This window comes from Strongylocentrotus purpuratus, unplaced genomic scaffold (genome assembly GCF_000002235.5).
Source record: "Strongylocentrotus purpuratus isolate Spur 01 unplaced genomic scaffold, Spur_5.0 spur5_scaffold_7, whole genome shotgun sequence".
Lineage (NCBI taxonomy): Eukaryota > Metazoa > Echinodermata > Echinoidea > Camarodonta > Strongylocentrotidae > Strongylocentrotus > Strongylocentrotus purpuratus.
The window spans coordinates 6,088,216-6,111,315 of NW_022145613.1; the positions used below are offsets into that span (position 1 = coordinate 6,088,216).

The 23,100-nt window shown below is 36.7% G+C and overlaps 1 protein-coding gene across 1 annotated transcript; it reads left to right on the top strand.

Annotated features, from left to right (window-relative positions):
- On the top strand, positions 1–22,320 carry LOC115918334 (sodium- and chloride-dependent glycine transporter 2-like). The gene is made up of 12 exons (XM_030973964.1): positions 1–176; positions 1,526–1,673; positions 3,885–4,068; positions 5,254–5,368; positions 14,976–15,177; positions 16,299–16,461; positions 18,028–18,141; positions 18,612–18,751; positions 19,819–19,910; positions 20,510–20,661; positions 21,246–21,366; positions 22,075–22,320. The coding sequence occupies exons 1-12, from the start codon at positions 102–104 to the stop codon at positions 22,318–22,320; spliced, it is 1,752 nt and encodes a 583-aa protein (XP_030829824.1). The 5' UTR covers positions 1–101.
- Positions 22,321–23,100: the final 780 nt, after the last annotated feature.

Consider the following 23,100-nt stretch of genomic DNA (forward strand, 5'->3'; position numbering starts at 1 on the left):
TTGCGATTCCCAAACCATTCAGCTATGGGAAACATTTTGAGCAACGTGATTGGTTAAAAAAGTTATAAAGACACGCCCACATCGACGCGAGCCATCTCATCATGGCGGTGCGAATGTGTCTGGGGCCAAGTCCGAATGAACCATCAAATCTTCAAAATGATTTTCCAAATCTGCATGTAAGTAGATATTTAGACCCTGTATTTAATTATTTTATTATGAAGTCGCCATGATCAGATCCGTGTCTATGACTTTTGGAATGATGTTTGCATGAATGGGCTGCACATAAACAATGGATAACGGTCGGCCTGTATGTGCCTATAAAAATAGGTCTATAGCTAGCTCACGTGTGAAGTGCATTGTACCTAACTGGCTAACAGTCATAGTGTAGACCTATGTCCAGTCCTGAGTGTTTTGTTGAGTCTAGCCATGCATTGTTTGAACATAGACAAGTTACATGTAGATTTAGATGATAGATCTTTTAAGTTAGATACAAGTATGTTCTAATGAAATATAGATATCGATTGGATGATATTTTTTAATTTTATCTAGATCTAGATCTAGATCTAGATCTAGTAGATCTAGGCCATTTCATGTAGGTCTAGACCTAGATCTAGATAGACTTCCCTCAGACATGATATCTTTCGTAAAGTGTCAAATTAGACTTAGAGTCTGTGCTTGCAGACTAACATTGTGAGTGTTTGTGTGTCTGTGTCAGCTGTGAGCGAGCCCGAGCGTGCAGTAAATGACATAGACTAATATTTATTTCTTCTCTCGACCAATCACGTTGCTCATAAAGTCTCCCATAGCTGAATGGTTTGGGAATCGCAAATTTGCGGCCTGGCCTGGCCTGATCTGATCATATGACTAAAATCTCTGCTCTTGTGACGGTCTTGACTTGAGTCTTGTGTTGTAATGTTAACTATCGTGTTTCCATGGTAAAGATGATGAATGGAGCTAGTGAAACCACGCTACTGCATTCTGAGGTAATAATCTAGGGCTTTTAATATGAATGGGGAATCAGGGAAGGTGCTTGGGGGGAGGGGGGGGGGGGTGAGATTTACCATTTCAAAACAAGTCAAATGGTTGTTGTTCTTTTAGTTTTAACAGCATGTATCATTTCAAAACAAGTCAAATGGTTGTTGTTCTTTTAGTTTTAACGGCATGTATCAATCATTTCAAAACAAGTCAAATGGTTGTTGTTCTTTTAGTTTTAACGGTATGTATCATTCAGTTGTGCGGATGCGAGTAGGCAAAATAATATTAGTTGATCTAGCAGCACGTTCACTTAGACTTGGTCATCTCTCTGTCTTTGCCTAGATCTATATACAATAAGACAAACTGGGTCAGTCAGGTAACCCCGGCACGTACATGTAGAACTTTCCGCATTGAGCGCTGTGCACTGAGATCATGATCTATTACTCAATCTCTCTTTCTCTCAGTCAATGAAAGTGGTTATCTTTAATTCTTATCTGTTTTGTGTCAATTTTTAATTTTTTGCCTAGACTATATATATTTTAATTTTCAGGGTCATGACGAAGCTCCGAACAAGGTTAATCCAGGTGGTACCTTCAAAACCACCTTTGGTACCGTGCTAACATGTATTGGGTGTATGGTAGGAACTGGCAATATTTGGCGCTTCCCGAGAATCCTAGCAAACAACAGCGGCGATGAAGGTGAGTATAACAAGACTTTTTTAACCAAAAACAAAATTCTTTTTAAGACAAAATAAAAGAAGAAGTTATACCTGTTAGGTTGTTTGATTAAAATTTAAATACTAATGTGGTGAAATGGAAATGTGACTTTTTGAATTCCAAAAATTACAGATTTCAGTGCTTTAAATAGCATTATGATTCAGCTTTGTCAGTTGTAAGATATGTTTCTGTTTCGGCTCATGTATCATGTAATTCATAACAAGCTAGAACAAACATTGTCTATACGAAGTGTTATTACATAGCCTATGCATTGATTGATTAATTCTTTCCCGAGGTATTGACAATATGGCCATGACATACGGCTAGCTCAATATATGTACCGGTATACCGGTATACAGTTTGAGTGTACATGTACATACATGAACACGCGTACACACAGGTACATGAACATTATCTCTTTTTTGATATTTAGCTTTGCAATTTTCATTTTAACACACTGATAATTACACATTTTTATGCCTCCGTTACGAAGTAGCCGGAGGCATTATGTTTTCGGGTTGTCCGTCCGTCCGTACGTCCGTACGTCCCGTTCTCGTGATCGCGTTATCTAAAGAACCGATTGATGGATTCCTGCCAAACTTTGGTCATGTATGTATCTTGCAGAGCCAATGAACTGATTAGATTTTGGGGTCACGAGGTCAAAGGTCAAAGGTCACAGGGCTCATTATGTATGCAAAAACAGCTTGTGATCGCGTTATCTGAAGAACCGATTGATGGATTCCTGCCAAACTTAGGTCATGTATGTATCTTGCAGAGACGATGAACTGATTAGATTTTGGGGTCACGAGGTCAAAGGTCAAAGGTCACAGGGCTCATTATGTATGCTGAAACAGCTCGTGATCGCGTTATCTCAAGAACCGATTGATGGATTCCTGCCAAACTTAGGTCATGTATGTTACTTGCAGAGCCGATGAACTGATTAAATTTTGGGGTCATGAGGTCAAGGTCAAAGGTCATGCGGCTCATTATGCATGCAAAAATAGCTTGTGATCGCATTATCATTAGAACAGATTGATGGATTCCTCCCAAACTTAGATCATGTATGTATCTTGCAGAGCCAATGGACTGAGTAGATTCTTGGGTCATGAGGTCAAAGGTCATGCAAAAAATAGCTTGTGAATGCATTCTCATTAGAACTGACAGATGGATTACTATTTAACTCGGGACATCTTGCAGAGCCAATTAACTGAGTAGATGTTAGGGTCATGTGGTCAAAGATCAAAGGGTCATATATGTATATAAGAAATTGCTTGTAATCACGATATTATGAGAACCTGTTAATGGATTACAATTGAACTTAAATTTGAACAATTTCTTATGTTTTGGTTTGTAAAATTGCTCTATGACGGAGGCATCATTTCGACTGCGCGCAGTCGAAGTTCCATCTAGTTACTTCTTTTTTTGTCCTTGGAAATAATATGGAATTAAATATTTTTTGATATTAATTTCTTTTTGCTTTAAACACTTGTTTGATCCAGATGTATTAATGTAAAATAAAATTTGATTTTTGTATATCATTAGAGACTTCAAGCAAATATAGTTCAATAGTTAAAACCATCAACTTGTAAAAGAAATTACCTGTTAACAATTTACATGCCTTGTCATAAAGAAAGTTGCCATCAATGAGTGGAGTCATTCAAAAAAAGCTATTGAGTCTACAGATTTGTGTACACATGAACACAATGGAGAGAATTGGTTTGTGTACTCTGGCTCATCACCAGTACAGACTACAGACGCACTTGTTGAATGATGATTGTACCAAGAAAAGAGATATTGACCTACGTACGGTACATGTACATGTAAACCTAGCTGGTTACTGGTAGCTATCAGTCGGATATTTCTGCATGCTGTGATGATCCAGAAGAATGACCGTCATATTGTTGTACAATATATTATATTTCATTTAATGTTAAATGTTCAATACAAATTAGTTGGAGAGTGTGGAACAGGAGGATGTGTAGATTTGAAGAACAATTTCTAAAGTATGTAAATGTAGAATTTAAGCTCTTTCTATTAATCATCTTCAAAACTAAACTGCATTTGATAGAATGAAAATAAAATAAAAGAGTAATGCCCGGCCTCCCCTAAAACACAACAAAAGCAAAACAAAACAAAAACAAGCAAACCAAACCAAATAGTAACCAGTCATTTTCTCTTTTTTCCTCCCCTCAGGTTGTCTGCAGTTTCTGCTGGTTTGGTTATTGTTCCTGTTTTTCTGGTCCATACCAATAATCTTGATCGAGTATGGTACAGGGCGCTACACCAAGAAGGCCACCGTAGCCTCATTTCAGGAGTTAGCAGGGCCTAAAAGTGCCTGGGCAGGAGGCTGGATCGGAGTCATCAGCGTAGGAATAAGGTCAGAATTTATTACATTCGACTGACTTATAATGTACATTGCAAGCCTCAAGATAATGTACGTAGTCATTGGCATTTAACTTCCGTGATGCACAGGGGTACATATACCTCCCCCCACTCACACACGCATGTAGAAGAAGTAAAAATACCGTAAATCTCTGTGTATAAGGCGGACCTGTGTATAAGGCGCACCCCTATTTTGGGGGCAAAAAATAAAAAATAAAAAAATAAAAAAATTGTTTTTTATTTTGTTGTGGTTGTTGTTTTGTTGCCGAAAACCCACGTTGGAAAGGACCTTCATTTAACATCGAGGTGCAGTTGAAGTTGTGAACTTGTCACAAATAATAGTAACAATGTCGTTGAAGAAGAATGTGTAAGATCATTAATATAAATTAAAAACAGGTCCAGACTCTAAGGCTTCATGATACCAAGTGTCCCACACCAGCCTCATCACATCACCTAGCAGAAGCACTGTGTTCTATACCAAACATCAATAGTCATGCATGATATCAATAGCATCCTCTAAATTTCTGACTGTAATGGAGTACCTAGGATAGAACCTTGTGGTACACCATACGTTATAGAAAAAAAAATTGAGGAATTATTATCATAAACTACATATTGAGATCTATTAGAAAGATTACTTTCAAATCAAGATGACAGACAAATTTGAGTGTTGTTGTAGTTTCCGAGTGGTGAGTCAACACACTGATTTAATCAGATTACTGAGCTGGGAGACATTGCCAGGCATAGCGCCATAAATCGAAACTAAAAAAAAAAAAAAAAATTTCTGTACCTGTGTATAAGACGCACCCCCGACTTTCAATTTTTTTCGGCGGCAAAAAAGTGCACCTTATACATGGAGATTTACAGTAAGAGGAAAAAGAAAGCATATTCCGATCAAATTTTGTACATACTTACTTTGCTTTGATATTTATATGAAACTCTCTCTCCCTTCCCCCCCCCCCCTCCCACCGTTATATGTTTATATAAAAAAGATTAATCATGGAACTTGCGCATCTATTTTTAGGTCATCTTAAAGGTACTATCAGATTAGATCAGATTTCTTGTCTCAATCAGTGGTCTTTATATTCACTGTATTTCAATTCCTTATCATAACTAGTATGTTGGTTTTATTCATTCCTCCATCTTTATTTCACCTCCATCCCCAATCTCTTATGTGCAGTGGGTACTACTCTGTGATAGTGGGCTGGTGCATCTATCATCTCTTCTATTACATGGGCAATGCTCTTCCAGAAGACTATGCTACAAGTAGCTCAACCTTTCAAAGCTTTGCAAACGTGAGTATAGACATTGTATGGCAGCAGGAAATTTTCTGCCAGTTTTAGTCTCGTGTGCTAGTATGAATCAAATAAGAAAATGTCAACAATAAAATGTATCTTCTATTCATTATTATTACATTATTTTGTACATGTGTGTACTGGAAAGGACTTGTCCATTAATTTACCATTTAGATTTTAAACTTCTTTGTTTTAATCAATTATATATGTCAAAGCTTTGTAAATTTCAGAAGTAATTATATTGACTTAGAATTAAACACAAGACCTGCATTAAAAGAGACTGCGTGCGTTTCTCCTTTATAAAATCTATACAACATTTTATTTTGTTTGATGATCAATTGTTTGATTTACGTATTTATTATTTTTTAATGCGTATATGGTGCATTTTTGGATTTTCTTTGATCAGACAATTTTAGTCATTCTATCTTAAACTAGTATTTCTCATAAAAGTGGTGTTGAGATTTATTTTGGATGTCAGTAAGGCTCATTAAAAAAAATAGGAATTGACAACATCTGACAGGAAGTTTTGCATTAATTGCGCAACAAAGGGAAATCCTGTTATTACATGAATTCTTATACAGTGTAGTGCCTAGGCTACTTATCATGCAGCATGTGACACCACCAATTTTTTTTTCTTTTTGTGAGTGGACCAATGAAGAATAGATTACTACAAAGTCAAGAATTTATTAATACTTTGTACTTTGCTCTGTGCCCTATTTAATACTTTCCTGTACCTATGTGTGTGCCTGTGTATGCTGTGAAATAAACTCAAATTCCTTATTTAAAAAAAATTGTGATTATTCAATTTCATTTTTACTGTTTTCCTTTCAAAAGGAAACGAATGCTTCCTTAAAAGAAGGAAAGTCCACAAACTACTAACCCAGCACATGACTTTACATTTGTTGGCAAGCTGAACTTGTCATATGATAACATTGTTGACACCTATCTAAGGTCATAATATACATGTAGAGTCTGTGTACAATTTTGGTTTGTTATAACAGATTAAACCCTTGGCTGAGAGCTGGAACGATAGCAAATGATGTGTTGGTACTTCAGCATTCTTCCCCTTCTGGCTCTCAGCAAACTATATGAAAAATAAAAAATTATGATCTGATTCTAAAGGGTAAAATAACAAACTGGCAATTAGTAAATTGATGAAGTAAGAAGAAATCGCTTTTGATATCTACATCTTTATACTGTAAAGATTTCTGCCATATTGGTTCAGTGTGATACATTGTGTTTGAGGATAAGAACTTTAATTTTTACTGCTTACATGTACATGTAATTATAATGAAAACACAGTAATTCTGTTTCTGGTCCAGTTTCTACAGTTTTGACCAATTTTCCAGCACTTAAATGGTGAAGAACATGCGGTATTAAAATGTTTGTAAGTTATGAATGTGTAATAGTGTTGTATATATATGTACAGTATGCACTATCTGGCTCAAGTGGTTGTATTCGATATTACTGCATGAATATGAACACCATTGTAGAATTCATTGCATGATAATTAATTTTGCAAGGGATCGCTTGAAGGATTGGGGGACTGAGGTGGGGGGGGGGGGGGGGGCTTCTAAAGGTAGAATAATTTTTTGCTTGTCATGTGATGGCAGCAGCCCAAGGCCCCGTTTCATAAAACTTACCACTGATCATATGGTAACTATGCCATCAAAATTGTACCATTGCAACATCACTCAACATCCAATCAAATCAAGGTTTCCGTGGAATTTAGTTTGCTGGTACAGAAGATTTATTTGTGCTAGTACTTTTAGAGATCCAAACAGGATGTCTGTTTAATACAGAAATCTGATGTAACAGCATGTCAGTTGATGATGATACATTGCTAAATGTACTTTATGGACAAGGTTCATTTCACATTCCAGATCTTTAAAATATAGAACATCATGGAATTCCCAAAGGAGAAATCTGTTATATTTAGTAGTGGAAATTAGAAACTAGAATTGACAAAGGAAATACAAGTATTAGATATTTGAGGTGGCTACGGTAATAACTAATTTGTTCTTAAACCCTTTATGTAAATGCATTTAAAGAAATTACATTTTGACCAAATCTTACTCATTGAAAATGGAGTTGGGTCTTGAAAAATCCTTGAAAGTCCATGTATCACATGCATTTAAACGTACTATGTCCCTTTTGCAGCCAACCTCAAATTCTGTAGAACTTTGCAGGAATTATGAATATATGTCATATCTGTGAAATTTAAACGTTAGCAGTGTCCTAATATTCAAATCATGCAAGGAAACCCGTTTACTTGCTAGACTTCACTGTCAGACACTATTGAGTGACTGACTGGCTTTTTTTCTTCTTTGGTAATAACATACATGAAAAGAGTTGTAAAGGGTACATGAGCATTTGTCTACATCAATAACCCACTTCTTGTGATGGCCAAGATTAAACTGATTGAATCTTTGCGCAGCATAAAACGTATGACCATTCGGTACAATTGTCTGAAAATCAAGACTATTACTTTTGGGCTCTATGGCCCTAAAGTCGATTTGACAACTAATAGTCGTTATTTTCCCACTTGAAGACATTTTCACGCCCCACCTTTTTTAGGGAAGTTCTAAATTAGTATTATCTTTCAAATGCAGTTGGAATTTAACTTTTTCATTTTTTGGGCCTGCAAATGGGACATAGTACCTTTAAGATCACATGTTTTTGTAGATGTTCTATATATATATATATATATATATATATATAAATATATACATAAATGTTATCTTCATTTTCATTATTTGTTTTGTTGCCAGTCACACATAGTTAAATGGGATATAGATGTGTAAAGTACAGATATCATTATTTACCAAGTACTAAACTGTTTAGTAGGCTGATAAGTGTAATATATAGGGCTTGACAATTGGTTGGTTAGCATTGAGAACTTTATTGTATTTCAGATGTAGGACGAGAACAAGAACTTTTATGAGTTCACATTTTATGTCTGCACATTTGTATTTACCACCATTTTCGCTGTCTTTCCCTCCAGTTCATTTTGTGTGTATTCCTTCCATGCTCCTCTCCCTCTCTTCTCCAATTTCCAATTTTCAAGTTGTACACCCTCTCTCTTTCTCACTCTTCACACTTAACTTATCCCTTTCTTATTTCTTCTTCTCTCTTGCTCATTCCTTTCATTACCGTTCTTCTATTTCATCTTTCTCTCATTCTATATTCCCTTTACATTCTTTATATATTTCCCCTTTCCTGGCTCCTCTGTTGTCTCACACATTTCCCTCTTTATGCCTCTCTCCCCCTCTCTCTCCCCTCCCCCCACTCTCTCTGTCTCTCTCTGTCTCTCTCTGTCTCTCTTTCTCTCTTTCTTTTTATCACTCTCCATACCCACTTTTGTTATTCTGTCCACACCTACACCGTCAACTCTCTTTCTCTTTCTCTCTCTCTCTCTCTGTCTTTCTCTCTTTTTTCTCTCTTTTTGTTCTTTCTCTCTCTTTCCCCTCCCTCTCTCTATCTATCCATCTACTGGTATCTATCTCCCTTTCATACACTCCCTCCTTGTCCTTATTACCTATTTCCCCTTCTCTTTCATTTGCTTCTTCCCGCTTTGTATTACCTCTAATACAATTCTATAAGCTGTGCATGCAGGGCTCAAATTAATTTTTTGTCCACGGGGGCTCTTCCAAAAAAAAGAGCCCCGTGAACCTTCTCACGGGGGCTCTTTTAGTGCTGACGGGGGCTCTTATTTTGATACAAATTTCCATTGGATGAAACTCCTAAATTCCTTGGTATTTTATCATTATCATTTATTTAAATCGGCATTCTCCCTCTTAAAAATTTACTTGTTACATAGCTGTATACTTGGGCCGCCCCACCCCCCCCCCCTGGGAAAAAAGAAGGGGGAAAAAAGGGGAATTTTCTTCTTTCTTTTTTTTGAAAAAAGAAGTGTTCCTTTCCCACTTGTATCACAGAGAAACAACAGTTTAAGTTAAGTCTAACGTTAACGTTAATTTGTTATTAAAATCATGTAGAGTACAGCCCCTGGCCTTAGGCCTACTTTAGGTCGTAACTGTTACTGTTTGAAAATCTAAAGTAAAATTAGACGGTTTTCATGGTTAGACCAAGTAATTGAGAAAAAAAAGTTTACCCGTCACTGAGACCAGGTCAATCAATCTTCTAGATCCATTATTAGGGTCTAACGTTAGTAGATATAAGTTAGATGCAGGCGTGGATCCAGCGGGGGTGAGCGTGCCTTGCCCCCCCCCCCCACCCCTTTCCGCAAAAGAGAGAGAGAGAGAGAAAGAGAGAGAAAGAGAGGGAAGGAGAAGAGGGAAAGGGAAAGAGGAGAGAAAGGGAAAGAAAGAAGAGGACTTTTTTGACTTTTGAAAGTAAAACTTTATTTACAATACATATAATAATTAAAACAGATAAAAAAAATAACAGTGATGCACTTAATATAATAAGTGTTTGTGAATCATATACCAATAATCAACAACAAGTAGTACGTAATACATGAGAAAGTAACCATTAAACAATTCATAAAAAAACAATAAATTCGACGGTAGAAATTGAGAAAAAACATAAATTGTACTAAACACTGATTACAAATGATTACACATCCATAGAGTGTTTCAAAACGATTAAATTATGGGAATTCATAACTTCCAACTATGAGCTTCTTCTCAAGACAAACTTATCACAAACAACAATTAAATCAACCATGTGAGATCAATATCATCTGAAAGAAAGAGTACATTATTGTACGACCATATCTTATGAAATAACACCAAATTGTTTTGTAATTTGTGAAATTCATAATCTAGAATGACTCTGTTCTTGATTCTAAGTTTCCAAAAAGGAAGTGGATCAAGAAAACGAGAGGTACGATAAAGCCAATATAATGTGCTTTTAAGAATGACAATAAAAAAGTTGGATAGGCGCACGGCCTCCCTGTTACGACCTCTTGCATGTGGAACCAGAGTCCAGTAGAGGTCAAAGTCAATGTTTACTTCGGGTAGAAGACTTGACAGAAGATGATGAAGAAGATCCAAGGCCGGTTGTATAGAAGTACACTCGATAAAGAGGTGTAGAATAGTTCCCTTCTTGCCACACCATCCACATGAAGAGGAGATATCGGGATTAAGATGATGAAGAACGGCAAGCGACGGAAGAACATTGTGTAATAGTTTGTACTGAGTGTCCCCATCTTTCTTAGATGATGGATAGCAGTAGATTTCAGTCCAGTTGATTAGTTTAGAAGGGGAAAGTAACCCAGCCTCGTGCCAATGAGTAATTTGAGCTCTAGGAAGAAAGTTAATAGCACGGTTGAAGATTCGATATATCGATTTAGTCGGCGTGGCAAGAATGTTCTTGTTGTCTTTAGTTATGATCGAGAACGGAGAGGTAACAGGTTCAGTCAGATTATGAAGATAAGCTGAAGCTGCTGACAGTCTTAGTCCGCTGTTCGAAAAGAATCTAGGAAACAAACCGGAAATCTCTTTGTGAAGAAAAGAAAAGGGGGAAAAAGGAGATCGGGGGGGGGGGGGGGGGCGAAAGGGCCTTGCCTCCCAGGCTGTTGCCTTCCCCCAATAAAACAAAATAAGAGAGAAGGAAGGAAGGAAATGGAAAGAAAAAAGTAAAAGAGGAGATAAAGGGAAGGAAAATTGAGGAAGAAGTAAAGAAAAGAAGGGGGATATCACTTGCAATTTTCCCGCCAACAAGTTGCGGATGGGGTGGGGCAAAGGCCTTTGCCTCCCCCCGCCCCCGCTAAAAAAAAAGAGAGAGAAGGAAGGAAAAGGAAAAAAGGAGAGCTAAAAGGGACCAAAAATGAGGAAGAAGGAAAAAAAAGGGTGAAAAGAATTTTGATGCGGTGTTCGAGTAGAATTCTGTGAGATGATGATATACTTTCTCGTAGCTTGATGTGACGAAGTGTCTCTATCCAGATATCTGTTGATAGTATTATAAAATATAGAAGCCTGATATGACCTTCTGCTCGTAACCGACAAGTCACCGCATTAAAATTAAATTGCAAATAGTGTTCAACAACACGATGGTGGATGAAACTTTCTAATATTCGAAGATATATGACCTTCAGACCATATTGTTTCATTACTTTTTATTCAATCAATCAACGTCAAAGAATTGATTCATCATCGCACTTCAATTTATTATTTCACCTTTTAATATATTTTCATTCTTATGCATCTCAAAAGAACAATGAATTGGATTCTTCAATGATTGTTTTGATTAATTTCCTCCCCTTTCCTTCTCCCTGTTTAATACTGATAAAATTTTCAATTTGTCTTAATCAAGGCAAAATATTATTTTCATATTTCCTTTATGCAAGACAGGGAGAGAGAGAGAGAGAGAGAGAGAGAGAGAGAGAGAGAGAATATGTTAAGTGAGAATTATCAAGTACAACTATGAATTGCATCCTTTTCAATATTATTCAATTCGCTGAAAATCTTTATTTTATAATTCCACGGGGGCGATTTTTAATTTTGCAATCGCCCCCGTGGACAACCTGATGGGGGCGATTATGGAGCTCACGGGGGCGAATCACCCATCGCCCCCGTGTATTTTGAGCGCTGCCTCTAATACAATTCTATAAGCTGTGCATGTACAGTGTATTTCATGTTTGTATTGTTTTGGATGGAATTGTAGCTACATGTACCAAAGTATCTCTTTGCATTTGCAGAGCAGCTCTAAAATTCATAAGGTTCATAAAGTTCATTGTTATTGTTCATTATTTGAGCATTAGAAATAGACACATGTATGTTCATTCTGTTAGCTTACCATCATACCTTTATTTTTCATAGCCAAGTAGAAGACCTTGAAGTATTGTAAAGGGAGCAATTATATGTAGCTGATAGCAATCTGTTTGTTTGTTCTCAACACACCATTTAAAGTCCTATTTAAACTGTGAATGACTAGGGGCATTTACACTGTCTTCCAAACACGCCAAAAAATGCCAAACCGGAGCCTGGCCGCGATGTTACCAAGGGCAACTACGCTTTACCGGTAGAAACGCCAAGCCCCAAACATTCCAAAACGAAGTGTGATCTTTTGGCGTGTTTTGGCGTGTTTTGGCGTGTTTGGCAAGTATAAACGCTCGCAGTTGTAACATCGCGATGTTAGGTAAAGTGACTTGAGGAGCGGGGCTAGATGTCGTCCTTTTGAAGACAATGATAGAACGATTAATACAAAGAATAACATAAGAGAAGGTGACAGAAGGAAGAAACTAAGAATAACATAAGGATAGACAGAAAGAGAAAGTGATAGAAGGAAGAAACAAAGAATAACATAAGGATAGACAGAAAGAGAAAGTAATAGAAGGAAAAAACAAAGAATAACATAAGGAAAGACAGGAAGAGAAAGTGATAGAAGGAAGAAATAAAGAATAACATAAGGAAAGACAGAAAGAGAAAGTGATAGAAGGAAGAAATAAAGAATAACATAAGGAAAGACAGAAAGAGAAAGTGATAGAAGGAAGAAACAAAGAATAACATAAGGAAAGACAGAAAGAGAAAGTGATAGAAGGAAGAAACAAAGAATAACATAAGGAAAGACAGAAAGAGAAAGTGATAGAAGGAAGAAACGAAGAATAACATAAGGAAGGACAGAAAGCGAAGGTGATAGAAGGAAGAAACAAAGAATAACATAAGGAAAGACAGAAAGAGAAGGTGATAGAAGGAAGAAACAAAGAATAACATAAGGAAACACAGAAAGAGGGATTGATAGAATGATAAAAAAAACAGAGAATAACATAAGAGAAGGTGATAGAAGGAAGAAACAAAGAATAACATAAGGAAACACAGAAAGAGGGATTGATAGAATGATAAAAAAAACAAAGAATAACATAAGAGAAGGTGATAGAAGGAAGAAACAAAGAATAACATAAGGAAACACAGAAAGAGGGAGTGATAGAATGATAAAAAACAAAGAATAACATAAGAGAAGGTGATAGAAGGAAGAAACAAAGAATAACATAAGGAAACACAGAAAGAGGGAGCGATAGAAGGATAAAGAACAAAGAATAACATAAGGATAGACAGAAAGAGAAAGTAATAGAAGGAAGAAACAAAGAATAACATAAGGAAAGACAGGAAGAGAAAGTGATAGAAGGAAGAAATAAAGAATAGCATAAGAAAAGACAGAAAGAGAAAGTGATAGAAGGAAGAAATAAAGAATAACATAAGGAAAGACAGAAAGAGAAAGTGATAGAAGGAAGAAACAAAGAATAACATAAGGAAAGACAGAAAGAGAAAGTGATATAAGGAAGAAACAAAGAATAACATAAGACAAGGTGATAGAAGGAAGAAACGAAGAATAACATAAGGAAGGACAGAAAGCGAAGGTGATAGAAGGAAGAAACAAAGAATAACATAAGGAAAGACAGAAAGAGAAGGTGATAGAAGGAAGAAACAAAGAATAACATAAGGAAACACAAATAGAGGGATTGATAGAATGATAAAAAAAAAAAGAATAACATAAGAGAAGGTGATAGAAGGAAGAAACAAAGAATAACATAAGGAAACACAGAAAGAGGGATTGATAGAATGATAAAAAAAAAAAAAAATAACATAAGAGAAGGTGATAGAAGGAAGAAACAAAGAATAACATAAGGAAAGACAGAAAGAGGGAGTGATAGAATGATAAAAAACAAAGAATAACATAAGAGAAGGTGATAGAAGGAAGAAACAAAGAATAACATAAGGAAAGACAGAAAGAGAAAGTGATAGAATGATTAAAAAACAAATAATAACATAAGAGAAGGTGATAAAAGGAAGAAATAAAGAATAACATAAGGAAACACAGAAAGAGAAAGTGATAGAAGGAAGTGATAAAGAATAACATAAGAGAAGGTGATAGAAGGAAAAACAAAGAATAACAAGGAAAGATAGAAAGAGGAAAGTGTTTGCATCGGAGTGCCGCGCATGCGCATTACCAACTGAAACACGCCAAAACATCACTGAGCTTTTCAGTCGGTGATGTTTCCGCACAAGTGTAAACGGCTGCGCGAAACATCGCGACTTTTCAAAATGAGGTATTTGACAGTATAAATGCGCCTATAGTCTCTGCATTCCTTTTTTGTATCATGTACAGTGTATGTTGTGCCATTCCTTCTTTCTCTTCATCTTTTTGTCTTAACTTTCTGAAATAGTTGTAGCCAGATTTTCTTCCCCATTACATCCCGTTTTGAACTCTCTCTCTCTTTTTCTCTCCTTCTCTCTCTCTCTCTCTCTCTCTTTCTTTTACTCTTTATATATATATCTCTCTATCTCTTTCTCTCTTTTCAAATTGTCCTCTTTCTTGCTCTCCCTTTTCTTCTCTTTAGATATCCTATCTTTTCTTTTAGGTTGCTTTCTCTTTATCAGTCTTTTCCCATCTGCCCCCTATTTAAAGTTCAAACCTAAGTGCTCTCTCTCTCTCTCTCTACTCTGCTCCTTTTCTCTCCCCTTCATTATTCTCTCTCTCTTTCCTTCACATATTACTTTCTTTTTTGCTTTTCCATTTATTCTCTCTATCTGTCTTTCATCCTCTATCTTTCTGTTTCTCTCTCTCTCTCTCTCTCTCTGCCTTTATGTTCCTCTATCTTTTTCTGCCCTTTCTAAACGTACTACATTTTTTCTCTCACCAGGAATCAGCCATGCCAGTACTGTTTCATACCTTTGCCATCGTGTTAGCAGCACTTACCGTCCTGTGGGGGGTCAAAAGCATTGAGGTGGTCAATTCCATCATCGTATCCATCTTCCTCCTCCTCCTCCTCATCTGCTTCATCTGGAGTTTGACGTTGCCCAACGCGGGTGACGGCATCCAATTCTTGTTCACGCCTGATTGGGGTAGAGAAACACCTTCATCCTCATACTGTCTTTTTCATCATACAGTGAAACCTGTCTATAAAGACCACCCAATGAAGACAAGAAAAGTGGTCTTTATAGGCAGGTGGTCTTTATGTTCCGGTTTCTTTAGTACATGTTTCAATGAGAAACCATTTTCAAGGGAAACAAAATATGTGGTCTTTGTAGATAGGTGGTCTTTGTAGGCAGGTGGTCACTAAAGCAGGTTTGACTGTACGTACTAGCAGTTTTCTTCTATTCAAGTTGACTAGGCTGGTCTCAGTGGATACGTCACCGGACTGTGGTCACAAGGTTCCCGGTTCAAATCCCTCCACAGCACTGATGTCCTTTGGCAAGACATTAATCTGCATTTATCACTCTCTACCCAGGTGTTAAATGGGTACCTGGTAGGATGCAAATATTAATGGTGGTTGGATTGGCATGTGTGCGCTTGTAAGATGGCGCCTGTCCAGAATACTGCCCAGAGAGCAGGACATGTGCACTCTCATGTGTGGATTACCAATTGAATCCAATGACCAAGGAAAAATAATTACAATGTAAAGCATTAAAAACATTGTATTAAGCGCTATACAGATGTGACTATTATTATCTGATATTTGCTCCTGACTTGGGTTACTTACAATAGTAATCTTAGTTTACAATTTACAATGAAGGTTTATAGTAAGGGGTGGGTATAGTATTGTATATTGATTAGTGTATAGAGCATGTGTTATACAATGCTTTGATTTGTTGGTAGAACTTTTTTCCTTTCAAATGGAACATTGTTTTCTAAATATTTTTGTTATTTGTACGTCCATGGTTAAGTACACATCCATACTCTGGAATACTTTCCAGAGTAAGGCCCATGTTTTCAATTATTTTCTGATATTTTCTTTGATGATGAGAATGATTGTGATGATGATATTGACGGCTTCAGTTAAAAAGTGCCAGTATCCATCTCTGATGAGCTTTGACATGTATATATTAAAAAAATAAGATTTCTTGAATTGACTTTAACTCTCAATGTCTAAAAAATACATCTATCATCATAAATCTGTTTTCTCTACTTCCTTTGATACACCAATTATTCCTGACTATTTTTTCTCTATTTTTCTGTCATACAGCACAATTCCGCAACCCAAGGATGTGGGTAGATGCTATAAGCCAGAATGCTTTTGACACAGGAGCAGGATCTGGTCTCTTTGTCTCCTACTCTGCCTACATGACTGCTGAAACCGGGATAGTTAAATATGGCACCCTCATTCCAATCGGAAATAATATAGTCAGGTAAATAGTCGCTTGTTATTCATTATTTGTTGTATTTCATTACTTTATGATATTTCATTTATGTAAAGTCACATGGATTACAAAAGAAGATCTTTGGGTTATAGTTATTTGGTAAATCTTTCCCATTTCCCAGCATTCATGTGGCTTTTCAAACTGTACTGTTATTTTTTGCACTGTTTCTTGTCTTGGTCATTAAGAAATGAATGATAATAATAATAATAATACTGACACATTTTCAAACTTAGATTGACTGAGAATTCCATATTCCATTCTAAATGCTTTGGTCACACCCCGCTGTGTGTCTTTTTGCTTGTGGATGCATGTCCACAGCTGCAATCGGGTGGTAGGCCAACTTCTAGGATTAGCAAATTCTTCTTGCACCCTTCTCATAAAGATACTCCCACCTTCCCTTCAGGAATCCTTGAGTTCAAGATAAAGGTGAGTTCTGGTTAAAAAAAAAAGGAAATGAATTCTCACAGAATCAAACAAAAATTACACTGAATGTTCAAGATTACAAATAAATGACATTTGCCAAACAATTTTGGTAGAAAATGTATACTGGTTGAGTAATGAGCACAAAAAGATTAGGAAATCAAGGTTAGTAGCCCCGACACCATTTGTGTAGTCCCATATACATCTTTCTGTGTACAGTGCTTATTACTTTACCAAGACTGGGCCAAATTTGTTATGATTTTGATGACTCCATAATTTTGCAGTGCACACCAATACTTAAATGCTACATGATCAACATTTTCTCATCCATTCCACACCTTTTTCACAATGCAATCGGATGACCAGAACTCACCTTTATCTTTAAACTCACAACCCCCTAGCAGCTAGTGCGTCGAAACTGTGATGTCTTAATACAGCTACGTTTGGCTGACGTGTCATACTTGTGCATAATCACTGCAAGTTGCCACTGCAAAGTTCTTGTGATGCTTGCAAAAAAAGTACAACAGCTGCACATGTCATATGCCTTCCATATCAAAATTTAGCCACATGCACCCAGAGATTATTGGACATGTCAAAAAACCTCATGCATTTTAATACTCGTTCGGCATTCCTTAAAAAATGTGCTGACTTGTACAAAGAAATTAAGGTGTGCGGCTGGTTGTGATCATGGCTTTAAGTGAATAGATGGTGACTCTACCTAAGAGAGGACCTGCATTTACCATCCTATCCAAGGAACAGATTCTTTTTCGATGCCTGTGCAGTTCTGCTAAGTGCGGAATTAGTGCACTATTACGTTAAGCGGGTGTTTTTTTTAGCATTAACAGACCCTTAATTACTAATAAAAAGTTAAAATGGATGATAACTAACTAATTTCAGATGTTTTCTATCTCATCAGCACATACAGTACATGTACATGTGCTTTTCATGTTATGAGAGAAATTGAAGTTATTTTAAAGAAAATTGTACAGCGATTTATAGAGCAATCAAATCTTGCAATCGAGTTACCATAAATTTGCTTTATGGTATGCCCTTCTATCTGCCCGCCATATTTTGATTGGTTAGTAATGACTGACTTCATAACAATGCTTTTATGTTGTATTCTCTTTCTTGCAGTTTGTTGTGTGGTATGTTGACATATGCAACTGTCTTTTCAACTCAAAGTCCTTATCTCAACAAAACTGAAATAGTGGACTTGCATGCTTTCAGAGAACGGACCAGCAAATACAGGCCTTACATTTATTTGGTAAGTATGAAAGAAATTGGTACAATGTATATGTTTCACTCATATATTACATGGCTCAGCTTTTTTTCTTTCGTCTGTGGTCTTATGAAATGGTATGAATGGTAGGCAAAATATTGAGATTTAGATTTTGGGTAAATTTTGGTGAAGCATAACATAGTTTAGACTAAACTGGAAAGGATGGTAGGCAAATAATATTTTATAGATTAAGCACAATTGATTAAAGCCTGCTGAAAGCTACAAATGCCACGTACAAAACCTCTATTGTGGTTTTTCTTTAACTATATGCTCTGATGTTTAGGAAATTCAAATATGTGTATGGTATTTGCATTACCCCCACAATGTCATCAATTCACATTTTTTTGTGTCTTCTAATGTTACGCAATTGATGAAAGTGATTTCATTCTTGATTTTTACATCTAAGAATGAATTTTTACATCTTTCCTATTCACCGTAGGTTCCCAATTTTCTTCAATGAGATGGGGAAAGGAGGGCGTTTTGTGTGCATCATATTCTTCCTAGCTATAGTGTTTGCTGGATTAAGCTCTCTCACAGCTGAAATTGAACTCCAGGTCAAGATTGGCGAAGATTTCGGACGTGAGTAGCTTATGATTAGCCATCAGGCATCCAGATCAAATTTTTTTTTCTGAATTCTTTTCATCGATCTGTCTGTCCGTCCACAGTTTTCAAAATGCTTCTTCTTCATTATTTTTCAACCGATTTCAATTCTGATTGTTTCATATGATAGGGCTATAGGAGGGGGATTTAAAACTTCTACACAGAATCGTGAAATGCATTATCTATGCCAATTTATGCAAATTTATTCGAAATCACAAAAAATGCTTCTTCTCCTTTATTTTTTTTGACCGATTTTGATTTGGTTTGCTTTATCTGGTAGAGCTAACTTTGGTACACTACACTTCTACACCGAATTTTGGAATTGTTCTCCATTAATTAATTATGGTAATTTATGCAAATTTATTCAAAAAATAACAAAAATTGCTTCTTCTCCCTCATTTCTTGACCGATTTTGATTTGGTTTGCCTTATCTGGTAGAGCTAAATTTGGAACACTAAACTTCCACACAGAATTTTGAGATTTTGCTCCATTGATTAATTATGGTAATTTATGCAAATTTATTCCAAAAATAATTTAAAAATCACAAAAAATGCTTCTTCTCCTTCATATTTCGACCGATTTTGATTTGGTTTGCTTTATATCGTAGAGCTAACTTTGGTACACTAAACTTGTACATAGAATTTTGAAATTGTTCTCCATTAATTAATTATGGGAATCTATGCAAATTTATTTCCCCAAAAACAAAAATTGCTTCTTCTCCCTCATTTCTTGACCGATTTTGATTTGGTTTGCCTTATCTGGTAGAGCTAAATTTGGAACACTAAACTTCTGCACAGAATTTTGAGATTTTGCTTCATTGATTATTTATGGTACTTTATGCAAATGAAATGAAATTATGTCCCTTCCAGGGCATCAAATTTTTATTTTTTAACCAGTTAAAAAGTGTACCACATAAAATTTACGATATTTGTTGTTGCGAGATGCGGATGAGTGCTACGTCATTGACGTTCTGGTTCTTCTTGCTTATCCCATCGAACACATCTGTGCTAGTTCTATATTCTGTTCTCTTTTTTATACTATTGCAGTTAATAGAAAAATAGCAACAGTTCTCTGCTCATTGACTATATTTCTCCTTGGTCTTGGATCCGCATTGGATCTCAACTTCCTAATTAATCAGGTAAGTCTGGTCTGGCTTGTAGATTCTCAAAAAAAGGATATTTTTACAAAACGTCTCGTTCAAAATGTATTTTAGAATATAGGGAAACTAACCAATCTGAAAGAAGTGGACATATCTACTGATTGCATCCATTGTTTAGTTTACATCATGTGCATCCAGTGCATCCATGCATTGACGGGCAAGTAGTACTATGCCCGGTCAATATTTTTTCGCTATACTGCCCAGCAGTCAGTAGTGAAGTTCATGCCTGCAGTTTTGACCAATCAGAGACCTAGAATCTTGACATGCGGTAGATGAATACATATGCCACTTTTCTTTTGTTTTCTCCTACTTATTTTTCTTCTTTCTCTTCTTGTTCTTCTTTTTTATCCTTTTACCATATCGGGTTAATTACTGAATGTCTTAATTTTATATTTGCCTATTTAACATTGTATTATCTGCATTTATTACAGATGTTGCAGTTTTATTTGGAAATTCAAGTTGTGTCAGCTTTTAGCTGCAACTTCAAATTTGTATCAATAAACCCTATTAATTAAAAAGAAAAATTAATTCAATACAACAAATGTCATATTTTTTTGCTTGATGATTTGTCACTACAGGACTTTGTCTGGGGTTTTGGTCTTCTCATAGCCGGTCTCATGTTCCTCTACCTTGTCATAAGGGTGGGACCTTCTACTTTCCGCCGGAAGATGTTTAATGAGTACAGCCTCAACGATTGGCATCTGTATGCCTTCTGGGACTGGCTCGTTATGTGAGTTATTTTCATTCGTGGTAGATTACTATAGCTAATACTAATGCTATACTCATAGCTTTGGCAAGCCTCAAAAAGCAAGATATCAGAGTTCTTTGACTTTGATTGAAATTAATACCTGAAGAGAAGGAGGAGGAGGAGGAAAAGGATAAGAAAAAGAAGAAGAAGAAGAGGTAGGTGGAAGACAAGAAAAATAAGGAGGAGGAGAAGGAAAGGAAGGAGATAGAGGAAAAGAAGGAGGAGGCAAAGAAAGAAAGAAGTGGTAGGAAGAAGAGAAGGAGGAGAAGAAGCAACAACAACAACAAAAAAAAAGGGGGAGGGGGTAGGAAGAAGAGAAGCAGGAAAATAATTAAAAGGAGAAGTAGTAAAAGGAGATGAACAGAAAGAAAGAAAGAACAAGAATTAGTAGAAGAAGAAGGAGAAGAAGAATGTTTAGAAGTAGTAAATTGTACCTCCACGTATTATAGAAATAGTAGCACTATAGCATCTGCAGTGGCAGCAATAACTGTATCATTACTATCATAATTATTACAATCATAATCAAACTCCTCCAGTACTTTTTATGCTATCAATGTACTCTTCAGGTTTATTGCACCAATCGAAGCAGTGGTGTTGATAATCTGGTGGGCATACAACACTATATCTGAGAGTCCAGAAGACTGGTACAAGTTTCTTCCAGAAAGCTTCATGTCAACCATAGTACAGGTAAGACAATTTTAATTAAATGGGGATTACCATTCTCTCCCTTGAATAAAGACAGTTTCAATCTTTTGAAATCACCAAATTATTGACATATCTGCTGGAACCCTAAATGGCTTAATGTTTGAAGGCTATGATGCAAAGCCAAGTCAAAGTTTCTAGATAGCAAGCAATATTTATCCAAAGTAATTTAGTGTGTTGACAATATGTTTGTCAGTACCCGGTGCACATTTTCCAGACAGATATTTTAAAAACGATGTACATGTATTAAAAAATGGGGCCCAATCATAATTTTACAGACTAAATATGTCCATGTATTAAAAAATGGGGCACAATCATAATTTTTCAGACGAAATAAAAATTTGATTTGACAAAAAGTTCTCTGTGATGAAAATATTCAGTTGTCAAAGGGTTAAGACGGGGTAGAGAGGTTGAGAGAAATATCATTTTGTTCTTGCAGAAGATAGGAAATAAAAAGGAACAATTACCTTTGTTTCTACCAATTAATAACAGAGACTTGTGACTTTATGGTTAATAAAAGATAAAATAAAAAAGGATTAAATAGTATTTTCAGTATTTTTTTACAGTCCAGAAATGAAGAAATAGTCCAGAATGGAAGAATTTCTTGTTGGTTACTTTAGGCATTCTCTGTGATACCCTGTACACAGCAACATAACAATTGAAGGTTTTAATTCTGTCCATCTTGTTTTGCAGTGGGTAGGTGTCATAATCATCCTCATCACCATCAATCTCCTAACTCTTCGATACCGCGGTGCTTCACCAAGCGATACTCCAGGTACCCATCTCTTCTTCAATAGTGATCCCAAGACACCCATTACAACCATTAGCTACAATGCCATGTCCAGCACTGGCGAAGACACGCGTGACGGAAACTACGGAGGCCACAACAATGAGACGGACGATGAAACAGCTTTATTAGGCAAAGGGGAACTTAATTAAAGCCACTGGTTTTGTGCAGGGCTGCAGTTATCATCTAACATTTGTTTTGGTATTGGCTTTCTTCTTCAGATGATTTTCATACTTATTTTCTATACATGTATATCCACAAGCCAAGTACTGCTGGCTTTATTTATGCCTAGGTCACATATACACTGGGCCCTTTACGATTTTCTCTACCCGGCGGCTTGCCGTTGATTTTAGAGACTGTACGGGACACTTCTGATTTTCATTCCTACGGCATGTCTGGTCACATATTCTGTTGCACCCGGGAGGTGCCCGGTGAAAAATGGTCGGGTGAAAATGGAAGGCGCTGGTCGGATGCCGACCGGTAAGCTTACGGACTCCGTCCGATGAAAAGGTGCACCCCATGGCTCCCGGGGCCCGGCAGGGGTCCTTAAGGCGCCTGGTTGGTGCACTAGCTGAACTATGTGTCCTCTGACATTCTCGCCTCCATTGAGAGTTGACAGAAAAAATTGTGAGGGGCCATCCGGGTACCGACAGGAGCCCGCACAGGACTCGTACGGTGCCCCATTGGGCCCTAATTTACTGGCTTTCTACGGCATAACCGTCAGATGAAAACACCAGGAAAATTGGGAGCAGCCAACTCAGCACCACCGCGGCCGTACAGCTGGTGAAAATATCCCGGCGCCCATAGGAACTGTACGGGAGCCGGTCGGGCATTGGACGAAAATTCCCAAAATGTTTGTTTTTACTTGCCGTACAGGCCCCAGAGTGTATATGTGAAAGCTCCATTACCTAGTCATTAAAGTGTTAACTGTC

What these genes read in the sequence shown, in the direction of transcription:
- LOC115918334 (XM_030973964.1), top strand. Translation starts at nt 102, where the DNA reads ATGGCGGTGCGAATGTGTCTGGGGCCAAGTCCGAATGAACCATCAAAT. An exon ending in CCTTTCAAAGCTTTGCAAAC is followed by an intron (nt 5,369 to 14,975) that starts GTGAGTATAGAC and finishes TTCTCTCACCAG; the next exon opens with GAATCAGCCATGCCAGTACT. An exon ending in CTTGTTCACGCCTGATTGGG is followed by an intron (nt 15,178 to 16,298) that starts GTAGAGAAACAC and finishes TCTGTCATACAG; the next exon opens with CACAATTCCGCAACCCAAGG.